This window comes from Drosophila bipectinata, chromosome XR (genome assembly GCF_030179905.1).
Source record: "Drosophila bipectinata strain 14024-0381.07 chromosome XR, DbipHiC1v2, whole genome shotgun sequence".
Lineage (NCBI taxonomy): Eukaryota > Metazoa > Arthropoda > Insecta > Diptera > Drosophilidae > Drosophila > Drosophila bipectinata.
In genome coordinates, this window is record NC_091735.1 from 16,581,787 (window position 1) to 16,596,263 (window position 14,477).

A 14,477-nucleotide genomic window follows, 5' to 3' on the forward strand; every position below is an offset into this window, starting at 1 on the left:
AAGTACATACTATGTGCCTCATAATTTCTGGCAGTGCAGTTGCATCTTTGGCATGCATATAAATGAACTCTCCGAGAATTGTGCTCAATTATTTTGCATGCGGCGAACGAATGCAATTATTTCAACCCACCCATCTTCCGCCCACCCCTCCACCCTTTCTCCCTCCTAAATGCCCCTTCCACCGGCTTTCGCTTTTCATTTGCTTCGCTTTAATTCCAACAGTTTGTTGAACTTTGTCACAAAATGCTTGACACTTTTTAAAGTCGAATGAAAAGCAGACAGAACGTTCTTGATTTTTCCAAAAAAAGAACACCAAATCTCAAGCCGCTCTTATCGCGTTTTTGGTCTGCGACCTTGAAAATTATTGATAAAAACAAAAACAAAACCAGAGGTAGGCAGAACGAACGAAAATGAAAACAAAACAGAAAACAAACAAAGCCAGAGTTGTTGCCCAAAAAAAAAAAACTATAGAACTCACACTATTAAAAATCCCAACATATGTATGTATCGTATAGGTATACGAAGTATTTATGTACTTGTGTAGAACTCGTTTTTTAAAATGCGTCGTGCGTTTATTAGCGCTTCTTATACAGATATATATTTATATATGTATATAGGTTATATCAAAAAATATTATAAACTGTAGTCTTTAGCTCTAAATACAACTTAAATACGTAAAAAAATGCTTAAATTAAGTATAGAGACATCAAAAAAAAACAAGAAAGGAAAGCTAACTTCGGGCGGAGCCGAAGTTTATATACCCTTGCAGTTAAAACCGGATATATATCGCAAACATCGGATATAGTTGGCCGATCCTTATGGAAATAGGAATATATAATCCAATTTATTACAATACAAAATCTAAAAAGAGTCCCAAACTTCTATCTTCAAAAATACGAAAGTTGATATTTCTACCAAATACCATTTCCGATCGTTCAGTTATATGGCAGCTATGGGATATAGTCGGCCGATCCTAATGAAATTTGGTAGGTTGGGTCAACTGACCAAAAATAGAATCTGTATTAAATTCCAGCTTTCTATCTTCAAAAACACGAAAGTTGGGTCATTTCCGATCGTTCAGTTATATGGCAGCTATAGGATATAGTCGTCCGATCCTTATGAAATTTGGCATGTCGTAATGTTTTGCTAAAAATAGCTCTCGTGTCAAATTTGAACTCTCTAACTCTAAAAACACCAAAGTTATACCATTTCCGATCAATCAGTTATATGGCAGCTATAGGATATAGTCGGCCGATCCCGGTCGTTCCGACTTATATACTGCGTGCAAAGGAAAGAAGGGTGTGTGCAAAGTTTCAAGTCGATAGCTTTAAAACTGAGAGACTAGTTCGCGTAGAAACAGACAGACAGACAGACGGACAGACGGACAGACGGACAGACGGACAGACGGACATGCTCATATCAACTCAGGAGGTGATCCTGATCAAGAATATATATACTTTATAGGGTCGGAGATGTCTCCTTCACTGCGTTGCACACTTTTGGACAAAATTATAATACCCTCTGCAAGGGTATAAAAAACAAAAAAAATAATTAAAATGGAACATGTGCTTAGGTTAAATAATCACTAAGGCTTTTCTTTTCTTCACCAACAAAAAAGATGTTTTTGGATGTTTAAATTCTTCTTAAGTTCTTAGTATTTTTAGAGTAGTTCGAAAGTAAAAAAAAATTTTAAGAACAATATTTAGGATTTTTTATGCACAAAAAAAAAAAACATTAATAATTCTTGTTGAGTTTTTTTTCTCATTTTTGTTTAAATATCATTTAGTTTTTTAAGCCTTTATAAATTAAGGTTTGTGTGTTTTTTTCATAATTTTTTTTATATCTTTTTAAAAGCACTCGTGCAGGGAAAGCTAGTGATTCCATTGTCCTCTGGTAAGTGGATTGATTACAGGTGATGGCTGATTATTTCATTGATTACTTTGCTGATTACTTTCGGAGTACTCCAGAGCAATGTCACCTTTTCGATGGGTGGCTGTGAAGTGTGAAGTAGGGTGTTTTTGGGTGACCTTTTCCTTCGATTCCCAGCATTCACTCCCGGTCGGAGGAGTGGCCATTGGCCACCTCCTTGCCGGAGGTCTTGCACTGCAAGCAATATCTGTAGGACACCGGCTCCGGCGGCTTGTTGTTGCCCTGGGACGCCTGGGCGGCGGCCGCTGCTCCGCCCACGGTGTCGAAGGGATTCGGCTTGGTGTCCACCGGACTGATGGGGAAGTGCTGCCAGTGGGGGCAGGGCATTTGCTTGGGCGGATGAATGGGGAACGGCATTTTGCAACTGGATCTGCTGAAGTTGTATCTCAATCTGGTCACTGGTATCTGTATCTGCGGCTCACACTCTATCTCTATCTGGATTTGTATCTCTATCTGCAACTGCTGCCTCTCTGCTCGAAGTCTCGATGCGAACTGTGCTGTTTGCTAGAAGCAACGCCGCAACGTCAACGACCAAAACAAAAAACACAAAAAAACAAGCCACAAAGAGAGGCCATAGATCAGGTAGCCGACCAGAGGATGCCCTGGAACTTCTTTTTGTAATAAAAAATTAATTATTGATCAAAATGTGACTTACAAGTATTAAATTTAGTATTTAGTTTAAATTTTAATAAAACGAACTCTGAAAAATATTTCTTTGTTCTATTTCTTTTTTAAAAATAAATGCAAATCATAAGATAAAATGAATATTAGTAAAAATATATTACTCATTTTTAAAGTCTTATCAAAGTCTAAAAATTATCATATAAGCTTTTCAAAGGCTTAAAGATTAAAAAACATCAATATCGGTTAAAAATATATTTCATTACAGTTTAAATGGTTAAGAGCATTTCGAGTATGTCAATATTTTGTAAGCAAACCTTTTTTTGCAACCACTTGAAATACTTTTTTAGGAAAACTTAGGGTATGCCAGAGAGAAGCACACAGATACACACGCACACCAACACACAGCCGGTCTGGCGGGCTCGTCTAGTCAACAAAGAAGCCAACAACAACGAGCGACAACAGAGAACAACAACATTCAGAGCAACAACAACAAACAGAAGCATTGTTGATCGTTTAGCTTGTTTAACGCTATATTCATGTAATTTTTTTGCAAACAAAAATATAATGTTTTTTTTCAATAAGGGCTATAATACTAAACTTTTTTTAAAATAAAATAATACTCTTTTCTTTTAGTATAATCTTATAATAAAATATATATGTAGTATAGTAATCAAGAACGAACAATTTGCAATCAATTACAAGTTTCATTCTTCAAATAAAAACGCATGTTTAGTATGTGTTCTTAAATAAAACTAATTTAAAGTTTTTGTAACTTTTGTATAAGGGTTATGAATTGAAATAAAACTTTTTAACCTGTCCATTAAATTAACTTGTCCATTAAATTTTATTATGAACCATTTACATTTTATTAATTATTATTATAATTGAGTATTTTATTCTATTCAAAATCTAGCTATTTCTTTGCTATTTTATGTTTTCAGATCCCCAGTATAGTCACATCTAAAGAGAGAGAGAATGGACAAAAAGAGCCGGACGAGAGACCGGTCTGCGTTACTCCGGATTCCAGGGTCTGGAACTGTCTCGTTCCTGGTTTCCCACTCCCTTGCTCACGTGCTGCACCCTCTCTTTGTGTGGCTCCCGGCAGCACTCTCTCTCTTTGTGATTCGAGTTGCAAATGGTGGGAGGCGATAAGTGGGCGGTGGGTGGCGGTGGGTGTTTTAATGCAATCGTCGCTTGGCACTCCTCCGTTTTATGGTTATGCTTTGTTCCCATTCGCCTTGTTGCAGTAAGTTGCCAAGTATTCGCTCCGCGGGAGGGGATCTTATGCTCCAAGACTTCGGACTTTGCTCACCAAAGGAAGAGATTTTAACCCTAGAATGTCCGGGCTTCCTTATTTACAGACATATTTTCCAATGAAGTATTTAAATGCAGAAGAATTAATATAATCAAAATTAATTTAAATGTATAGAATATTATATTAAAATGTTCACCCTCTCTATTATATACGTATAAATACATAATTACTAAATATAATAATAAAATAGTATATACTCCTTTAAGAGATCTAAAAAACAAATAATGAATGGGAATTTCGGTCGATCGGTTACAAGAAAGCGATAAGATATATTTTCAAGTCGATAGCTTCGAAATAAAGAGTCTAGTCTAGCGTAGAAGCACATTAGCGGACAGACCGACATGCTTGTAAACTGCCTTGAGAGGTGGTCTAAATCAAGAAAACAAATACATAGACTACCATTTACTACTTTAAAGAATTTTGGAAAAAATAAAAATAATTTATCAACAAAAATATAAATACTTTCAAAGGGTTAATCGTTGTGGAGTTAAGGGTGGATGATTGGCTTTTTGTCTCGACGTATGGTCCCTTCCTTTCCGGGTTCTCGAACCGCCGAATTGCTGAATCGCCGGAGAATGTTGTTAACCTCAGTTCTGTGCTTTGTGTCTGTGCGCTTTTGTGCAAGTTTCTTCATTAAGTATACGGACAGTTGACACGCGCAGTTCAAGTGCTCATTAATTGAGATTCGAGTGCCTTATGTGGCAAGATATCTGTATCTGTATCTGGATCTATCTGCATCTGTATTTGAAGGAGGAGTGCTTGTTAAAGGCAGACAACTATCAAGACAAATGCACAATGTTAAATAAATAAAAATATTTATTTTCGGCTCCTTTTAATTAATAATAAATAAAACACTCGAGTTTATATTTTTAAGTTAAATATTAGATCTTTATTAAACTTATTATTTAGGCAAAATACAATTTTCATCTTCAGCAGCTCAGGAACCGCAGTTGATGGATAATTTATGCATTTCCATTTGCTTTTTGTTTTCATTTAATATCGCCAGAGCATCAGATACGCTTCTGGATATCTGGATACTTGTATTTGCCTCAACTCTAATTTGATCTAAACAAAAAAATGTGTTTTGGTGTAAAGTCTAAGTTAATGCTTAGTTCTCTTTGTTAATCCTTTGAATGGTTATTAATCTGTTTGTTATTTAAGTTCTCTTTATTGGTTTCAAATAAGTTTTTCATTATTTAAGTTGTTGTGTTAAAATTTCCTTTAAAAATTCTCTTCTTGTCACATTTATGCCTTAGCTTCTAGGTGTTATTAATTTAAGTTTACTGTTATTTAATCACTTTACACAGCCCATGGGCTGTGCAGGTTTTATAATAAAAAAAAAACAATTGCATAATTTCTAATGTTTATCCCTTCTTCATGCGATGTGTGTTGCCTTACGGACTATTGATTACACTTCTAATAGAATTATAAATATGATTATTGTTGTTTTTCTTTTTTATGTTTTCTGTTAGCGGTTGCTGTTGTATTATAAAAAAATCCTTTACAATCCTACCGCAATCGATCGACTGCTGATCAGCTGGGTGCCATTGTATAATTATTTTATTTTAACAATTGCCTACGATTCATTTGATTTAATTAAATACAAATACGAATACAAATATAAATTGATTTTCGTACATTGAAATATTTCATTCATTGATGTTTCGAATTCTCTTGATTTCTTCTCATTCCTTCTTATTACATCAAGTAAGCTAGACTCTAGTTTTAGATTTAGATTTATATTTAAATATTTAGACTACAAAGTAAACAATGTGTAAGAATATATGCATTTATATATTTGTATAAATATCAATTCGATTTTCTGCCGCCTTCATTTTGCGAGGAAAGTTGAGAAATTATTTACAAAACAAAGTGATCAAAGATTCGAATTGGAAGTCAGCAGAGTAGCTCCAACTATCTATCGAAATGCCACCTGCTCTCTCTGCTCTTCACATGAGATATAGTCAAAGGTATAGTCGTAGATCGAGAATTGCTTGATAGAATGCTTCAGAGATAGTTACGTAGCTGGTTGCTGGTTAGTTAGTGAGAAAGTGCCTTGTGAATGCAAGGAAAATCATATTTAGAACACCTGAGTTTTACATTTACACATATATCCGTAATCCATAATATATTATTATATCTTTAATATCAAGAGTGTTTCGCTAATGGAAATTGAGGTCACCGCCTTCGTCATCATCGTTCTCCCCACACCTCTGTCAATATCTGGATTATTACACTTCTTAAAAAAAAAGATTCAAAAAAAAAATTCGTATGTGGGAGAAACTTGTGCAGAGTTAAAAACTAAACTACGATATATCCGTTTGGTTTCCTACATATATGTGTATATATATCTTTATATATATATATGTATGTGCAAGCTTTATAAATATGTTACATCGAAAGGTTCTCGTGCGCCTCGGCTGAGATTACAATTGTTTTGCCAACGCAGTTGTCATTGCATTACGCTAAGCTACCTACTAACGAAAAAAAAAACCCTATTAAAACGAAACAAAGACACAAAAAAGGTCCTTCGCACATATAAGTATGCAGATGTCCGGGGGAGCTAAGTAAGGTGCATCTTGGCCAGCAGCAGGAGGCCAACTAGCGGCCATCGTTGGCCCGCTTACGAGGCATTCGAGGCCGGGAGCGTCACGGGCGCCTGGCGGTAGAAGGCGTTCGCCCCCTTGATGGGCAGCGGATGCGCCTCCGTGTTGAACACCCACTCGTCCAGCGGCAGCACAGAGTCGTCCGAGAACAGCAAGTACAGGTACTGAAAAGTAACACAATATTAGTCCAGATTCGATAGGATATGGCAGTCTCAATATACAAAGGGTATTAATAGTATTTTCGGGGGAGAAACAAACTTTCCTCAGTTTGTTTAAAGCCTAAGGCGAATTTTAAATATTAGTATTAGCTTCTTTGTTGAAACATTTAAAATAATATATTATTTCGAATATATTTGCAAAATTAAAGACTTTTATGTTAAATTGTTTCGAAAACATTTTTGTTAATTTTGTAATCAATATTCTACATTTATCACAAAACAAATGCAAGATTTTTATTCTAACATCATATTTTCTCAAAAATTATCAGATTCTTTGTTTCTTAAAAAATATGCTCAAGTGACGCTGCCAATCTACGTATGTACGGCTTGAACAGTGCGATCAGATTTGAGACTGAGATTTCAAAACAAAATACATATTCTCTAATATCTTGTAATATATTTTAAACTACCATGACTAAAGGGAAAAGGAATACGACTGTTTATTTGTTCTCCCAAAATCCTACTTGATCCTTTGGCACCTCACCTTAAGCGTTTCGGCGAGGAAGAAGCTCTGCTGGACATCGTCCTTTTGCGGCTCCTGCTGGTAGACATTTCGCAGGCCGCAGTAACCGTGCGCTGTGCGGCAGTGCTTCTCCAGGGCTAGGACCGCCTCCCAGCCCCAGTCCCTGTACTTCTGGTCGTGCGTCAGTCGCCACAGGACGAAGTAGCTCTCAAAGGTCTCCGGTCGCAGGATGTAGTACTTCTCCTGTGATCGCAGGGCACGTGCCTCCACGGCATCACTGAAGCTGTTGGGTTAAAATGATTAATTATTTGAGCAATAATTCTGAAAATTCAAAATGCAAAACTCACCGGAAAGCCTCGGGACCCAGTTGAGTTGGCGTTCTCACGTAACTCTCGTGGCATGTATTGGTAATGCCCTTTCCCACTTCCATGTACTTGTTTGTGTGATCATTTTGACGCGTGGCTGCTCCCAGGGCGAACAGGCCACCTAAACATATAATAAAAAGAATATTTAAATAACGTTTCCCAATAGAAATACACATTTAAAACTCACCCGAGAAGCAGGCCAGATGATCCATTTTATGCTCCAACCGATCGAACTTCAGATCCGAGACATAGGTCAGTCCATTGGGACTGGTTCGTACCATCTTGTCCATAATGGCCAACATGGCCTCATCGTACATCTCCCGGGCCTCTTCGTCGGTTTGCCCGGATTGCAGCCAGGCCTTTAGCAGATACTCATAATAGCTGTCGCCCAAGGCGCCCAATGACATGTGCACTAAAAAACAAATTATTTATATATTATTAAGAATATTGAAAACATGGAAAGAGGTGAGTTTTAAAAGTCTTATTCAACAGTCTTATTTCAAGACAAATACAAAAAAATTATCCTTTGCACGCAGTTTATGAGTCGGAACCACCGGGATCGGCTGACTCCCATAGCTGTCATATAACTGATTGATCGGAAATGGTATAACTTTGGTGTTTTAAGAGTTAGAGATTTCAAATTTGACACGAGAAATATTTTTGGCAAAATTTTTCGACGTGCCAACTTTAATAAGGACCGGCCGACTATATCCTATAGCTGCCATATAACTGAACGATCGGAAATGACCCAACTTTCGTGTTTTTGAAGTAAGAAATCTGGAACTTGGTACTGATTATATTTTTGGTGAGTTATTCCGACCTACCAAATTTAATAACGACCGGCTGACTATATCTTATAGCTGCCATAAAACTGAACGATCGGAATTGGACGTATTGTTAAACATAGAAGTTTGGAATTTTTTTTAGATTTTATATTTTAATAAATTGGGTTATATATTATCATATACTCATAAGGATCGGCCAACTATATCCGATGTTTGCGATATATATCCGGTTTTAACTGCAAGGGTATATCAACTTCGGCTCCGCCCGAAGTTAGCTTTCCATTCTTGTTTTTTCTTGTTTTCAACAAAGGAATATATTTGAAAAAATATTAAAAAGTAGCAGGAAAAAATATGAAATCCAAGGCTGAAAAATAATTTCTCCAAATTTTTGTGACTTGTAAACTCCATCTTTCTGAATCTCCATAAAATATCTACAAAACTATTCTTATAAATCTTCAATGTTCTTGAATCTCCTAGAAAATATATTAATAACTCCCTACAACTAGTGTTAAAAATATTTATAAAACTTACACTGTCCCCATTTGCCCGTCTTGGGGTTCAGGAAGTTGGGATAAAGTCCCTTTGGTTTCTCAATCTCCTTTAGCACCTGACGTATGGTCTGCACGCGTTCGCGGTACAGTGGATTCCCGGTAATGTCGCTTAGGTAGGCGAACTCCAAGTGCAGAGTACCAAACTCCGACAGGATCGAGCTGCCACCGGAGGCCCAGCCGTAGTTTTTGGCCACGCCCGTCTTGGTGTTCACCAGGGCGTAGGGTATGCCCGTGGGCGTTTGGAAGGCAGGCAGCAGCTTGTCGGCAATGTGCTGGGCCTTCTCCTTGTACAGTGGATCCCCCGTGAAGGCGTACAGGGTGAGCATGCCGCCCACGAAGCGGATATTCGTCTCAAAGACACTCAACTCGGCACTGATGTTATCCAGCGAGAATTTCCGTTCGATCCAGTCGCGACCCTCGCGGTACTCCTTCTCCAGTCCCATGATGTACAGGGTGTCCAGTCCGTCGACGATCGTGGCCCCCAGGTCGTACGACCCAAAAATACTGCCCACATGGGCTCGTTGCGACAGGGGACGCAGCTCGTTCTTGCCCCACGCGTACAGCTTGTAGTTGTGCCACGCGTGCTCCATCATCTGAAAGATAATTTTAAGAAAAATTTCTTAAGAATTTCTTGTTTTTTAAGAAAAAATTAAAAATATTTAATAATAAAAAATATGCTCTTATATATAAATATGTATATAAAAACTAAACAAAATAGAAGTTCTGCCATATATTTAAAAAGTGTATTAGTTTATTACAAAATCATTGATCTAGTCTAACATAAAATAAATACTTAGGCCTTGTAACATCCGATACCTTTAAACTTTAAACCTCGAATTTAATTTCCCCGAACTAACCATTATTCTTTAACAATTTTCAATTAACCAAACGGCCACCCACAAAATAGGGGAATACATATCTGCACATTAAAAATTCATCTCTTTTTTTGCAGGATTTCAGCAGTTTTTTCCTTTGAATCTGTATTTACTCTGCTTAATGTTTGGCCTTTAGTAGAATTTATTTCATGTTTGCTTTCTCGCTTCCAATTCGGTTTGCAATGTTTGCAAACGTAAAAGTTGATTTTTCACCCGTATTCTCCTATTTTTCCCCATTTTTTTTTTAATGTGTTTTTTTTTTGTAGTTGGTGCTGCTTCAATTGAATATCGCCCACCTGCAGTCCGCGCACCTGAAAAGTCACGTAGTTTCGCGGTAGCCACAGAAATGTTAATGAAATGGACAGCGGAAAATCCTCTGAAACTACAATACCCTGCCAAGGGGTATGAAGGATATTAGGGATATGATTTAAGCTTTAAATAAATAAAAAAATCAGTAAATTTAACAAAATACCACAAAAGTAAGTATTTTGATTTTTCCCTACGCACAATTCGTCAGGGAAATTATTTCTGAATGATCTCAACCGAAGTTCCAAAAATTATCTTTGGATAAGAATATTATTTTCATTAATGTAATGACATTAATTATATTTAAAGGTTTAAAAAAAGCATTGTTTGCATCAAATTTAAAAAAAAATTTAAAATTATTTTGTTCATTAAATAAATTCAAGGATAGGATATTTTAATATTCGACGTCATTCTTTATTCTAGAAAACATCAGGATTCATTTTACTTTTTTTTTTTTAGCTTTCATTCGTTTTAGTGCAAGTATTTGGCTTTGCATTTGTGTGCGTGCTTTCACATTTGTGCGTGTGTGTGTTGTTTTTTGTGATGGTGTAGCCTCTGCTGCAAGCATTTGCATTTTGCCTTGTATTCACATCCGTTTGCATACTCACACCTGCACATATAGCATAATTTGGCATTGCATACTTTCGAGAGCCTCTCACGTTAAACTCCTGCCCACTAGCTAGCTCTCCCATCTCCACAGTCCACTTCCGGTCGCCCCCCCTCCACGTTTCGGTTTGGGTTTCATTTGGTGCAATTTTTTCTCCATTTTTGCGCAAAAATTAAATTACGACCGCACTACAAAGCATACGGCACTTAAAAAATTAAGCCAAGGAAAGATTTAGTTCTTAAGTATTAAGTAATATTAACTATTGTGTTTGAGTCCCGGTACTTTAAAAGCCAGAGAAAGCTCACAAAAATATGGAAAAATACAATTTAAAACCAAACTTAGTTTCAAATCTCCAAAACAATCTTATTTGAAAGCCTCAAGCTTAAGAAGTACCGGGTATCCATAATTTTTTTTATCAAAATACCAAAATAAAAACTTTGACCTGAAAATAATACAATATTTAAACAACATATATTATTTAATATATTCTTAAGTCTTTGTTTTGTTTTCTTATTCTAACTTCAATTAATATTATAAAATACTAAACTTTAAAATAAATCCCATAGAATGCTAACTATAAAAATAACATAACAATTTTAAAATACCAACTATAAAATACCCACTATATTCTTCTTTTCATTTATTTTCTTCTGTGTACTTTGTTTCACCTTTCTCTTTCTATTTTCCCAACCATTCCCTCTCTCTTTCTTGATGTTTGCTTTTGTTTTTGGCAGAGAAGAGCAAAGGAAAGGGCTGAACAAATATTAACAATTTTCCCGGTAATTAATTAAAGTCCAACGCGTTGACATAACCTACAGAACGTCCACCCACTTAACCCACTCAGACCAACCCTTTAACCCTCCAGCTTAACCCCTTAAATGGTTTAAATCAGAGACTCACTAAGGCTCTAAAACTTTAAACTTTAAATGCGGTTTAGGGGAACGTTTAATTATTTATTTCATAATTTTAAAGCATTTAAGTGACTGGACTTTAAAGTAACCAAATCTCTTATTATCGTTCCCCTCCATTAATGTATTATTTTTATTTTTCACCCCAAAAACCTAATTAGCAGCTTTTTATTTGCGAATTAAACTCTTAACCGGAAAAAAAAAACATTTATTCGGGGACAGATACCTCCTTGGGACCACCGGATTCCGGATTCCGGCCGCAATTCTCCGGAAAACCCCAAAGCCGGTGGTCACCAAAAGAGATGGCTATACATCAAAAGACAGAGAGAGGGAGCACTGGGCAGAATGGCCAGAATGGGGAATGGAGAATGAAGAACCGCTGTCAGTGAATTAAAAGTCGAAATGTTTACAACCCGCAAAAACACTTTAAACGGATTACAACAGCTGTGTGCGGAAAAGTGTGAGAAAGGGGCTTACAAACAGGACGAAACAGTTGCGAAAGGACGAAGGGCACAGGTCATCAAGGCGGTCAAATGGAAGCAACTTTTGTGCTGCTTTCTCTCCGCTCGCATTTCGCATTTCTCCCGCCGGCTGTTTGGTCTTAGCAGCTTCTGTGATTTAATGAGCCGCAGAACTCAGATTGATGGATGACATTCAGGAATGTCAAGTACGGCAGCAGCACAAATTTAAATGAAAACGAAAACGAACCCAAACACAAACCGGAAACAAACATAAAATACAATTAAATGATAGGTTAAAGTTCATAAAACAAAGATTATGGTTTTTTTGGTGCTTTAAAATTTCTGAACTAAGCTTATAGCTTGGAACTTGAAATTTTGTTCTTGGGATGGGTAGACTTAGTTCAAGATAATATTAGCTATTAGAAATATTTAACATTTTTACCTTGAAGAATTTATAATTTGAATATATTGATTAAGGCATATTTTTAAATTATAAAGCACCCATGACCTATATATAATTCATAAAGCTTTAGTTTGAATTGGATGTTGTTTGAAAATTGGAATTTTACTAAATATACAAAAATAAATATTTATTTTAAAAACTGAAAAACATTCTCATTAGTTCAAAATATTCAAAATTAATTTCGTGTTAAAACTACAAACAAAATAAATGAATAAAGTAATATTAATTATAATAATTAATATAACTACATATTTGTTTTTTTTTTTAAATATGAGCTTATATTGTAAATGACTCTAAATTAGAGAAGAAGACTTTTCTTAAAACAAATATAGAAATAATGTTGTATAATTAGCTCCCTAAATTCCCATTCCACCAAATACTTAATTAATTGAATTCAATAAACCCCAAAACTGGGCACAACAGCTCAAGTCGATACCCTTTTTGGGATTAAATCACAAAATCATCAGGTTGCCTAATTTACGGAAACTGCTTGATGGATTTGACTGATTGATTGAGTAATTTTCGTATTTTTGTGGCATACTTTTAGGCAAACACACGGCACAACGAAGCATGCTTTGTGAATTTTTGTATTTTGGTGCTGGTTGTGGATGCCACTGGGTGGGTTTATTTGTGTCCCTGTGTGTGCGAGTGTGCCTGGATGTCTTCATTAAGCATCAAGTTATATCCTGGCAATGTGCAAACGTCGCACAAAACGTGCCACAGGCGCAGGAATGTCAGTTTCAAATGGCTGTGCGTGAGTGTGACATCCCAATGAAAGTACAGTGAATAAACCAAATGAAGAACAACAAAATTATCGTAAAAAATACATAAATCTAAAGGCAAAAGAAGAATTTAATCCAATTTTAAGCTAATTGTATAATTTAGTAGAAAAATAAAAAGCCATAAAGTTCATTTCAATGCTTAGATTTTGTTTCCTTTAACTAAATTCCCCTTTGAGCATCAAGCACTGTACTTGAACATATATGTACTGGGTATTGGTATGTTGGAACATAATTTCCGCAATGGAATGTCCCAACATGGTAGCCAGGCGGCAGGTGGTACAAATACACTGTGAGAAATTACATTAAATTTAAAAATTAAAAATATGCAATATAAATAAGAGAAAACTATAAAAGAAATATGTTTTGAAATATATGAAGTAATTTATTTATATTACATTTAATTTTCTTAATTTTGTCAAAAATCTAGGATAATTGTATTCATTTTCTTCAGTGCTTGCGGTGTCACATACCTCTAGTTTGAGGCATGCCACAGCTGAATGTTGGCACTCGCTGGAATTGTTTTTCGTCAGCCGCCGGCACGTGACTTTCGTCATTCACTTGATGGCATTTCATTTCAGTCGTGTTCTCATTTTAAAAGCATCCCTCTCTTTCTAATGCCCCTCGTGCCGGCTCCCTCTGCTATCTACTTTGCTTCCAACTTTAATGCCAGAGCCTCTTGAGAAATGAACGATTTACGAGCACAATCTTTACAGCTCACCCAAAAAAACCCAGAAGATATTGCACCAAAACTCAAAAACCCGAAAACACACGTATGAGCGAAAGAGAGCAGCTATAAATCGCAAAAGAGACGGCAACATACCTATTCCCTGTGGCTGCATCTCTGGCTTCCCTTCTGCCATAATTGAATAATCCAAAATATTTTCAATGCAACTTCCCGACCTTAACTTTTTGCACAAAGCTCAAAGTTTTCTTCCCCAAAACAAAAGAGAACAAAGCCGGAGATAAAAATTCAAAAAATAACACAAAAAAATTAAAAAAAAAAAAAAAAAGTTGCAAATTGTTGTAAAAAATATGCAAAAAGACTTCCAAATACACACATACATAAACATCAACTTCCCTGGCAGCAGAAAAGTTTAACCAGAAACTCTCCTCCAAAGAAAATAATTTGCTTAAGGCCATAAAATAATGCAAAAGACGAGGGGCAGTAGCTAGCATCTAGCCCTTCCCCTTTTCTAGCCTGTTTCTGTCTCACTCACTC

General features: G+C 36.1%; 2 protein-coding genes across 6 annotated transcripts in view; both read right to left on the reverse strand.

The window, feature by feature from the left end:
• Nucleotides 1–1,526: 1,526 nt before the first annotated feature.
• LOC108132868 (uncharacterized) lies at nucleotides 1,527–2,427 on the reverse strand. The gene has a single exon (XM_017252440.3). It carries the CDS (start codon nucleotides 2,284–2,286, stop codon nucleotides 2,050–2,052), a length of 237 nt encoding a protein of 78 aa, XP_017107929.1. The 5' UTR covers nucleotides 2,287–2,427; the 3' UTR covers nucleotides 1,527–2,049.
• Nucleotides 2,428–4,728: 2,301 nt separating this feature from the next.
• Nucleotides 4,729–14,477, reverse strand: part of alpha-Man-Ia (alpha-Mannosidase class I a) — a 73,523-nt gene continuing 63,774 nt past the window's right edge. For 4 of the 5 annotated variants that reach the window (XM_043213084.2, XM_070282974.1, XM_017245320.3 and 1 more), the window contains exons 3-7: nucleotides 8,837–9,449; nucleotides 7,708–7,932; nucleotides 7,503–7,641; nucleotides 7,177–7,438; nucleotides 4,729–6,638 (exon numbers count right to left, since the gene is read on the reverse strand). In XM_043213084.2, coding sequence (XP_043069019.1) covers nucleotides 6,492–6,638; nucleotides 7,177–7,438; nucleotides 7,503–7,641; nucleotides 7,708–7,932; nucleotides 8,837–9,449 — 1,386 coding nt within the window. In that variant the 3' untranslated portion in view covers nucleotides 4,729–6,491. Of the gene's footprint in view, nucleotides 6,639–7,176; nucleotides 7,439–7,502; nucleotides 7,642–7,707; nucleotides 7,933–8,836; nucleotides 9,450–14,477 lie in introns of those variants that run through there. The other variant, XM_070282976.1, reaches the window with a different exon arrangement.

What these genes read in the sequence shown, in the direction of transcription:
- LOC108132868 (XM_017252440.3), bottom strand. Translation starts at nt 2,286, where the DNA reads ATGCCGTTCCCCATTCATCCGCCCAAGCAAATGCCCTGCCCCCACTGG.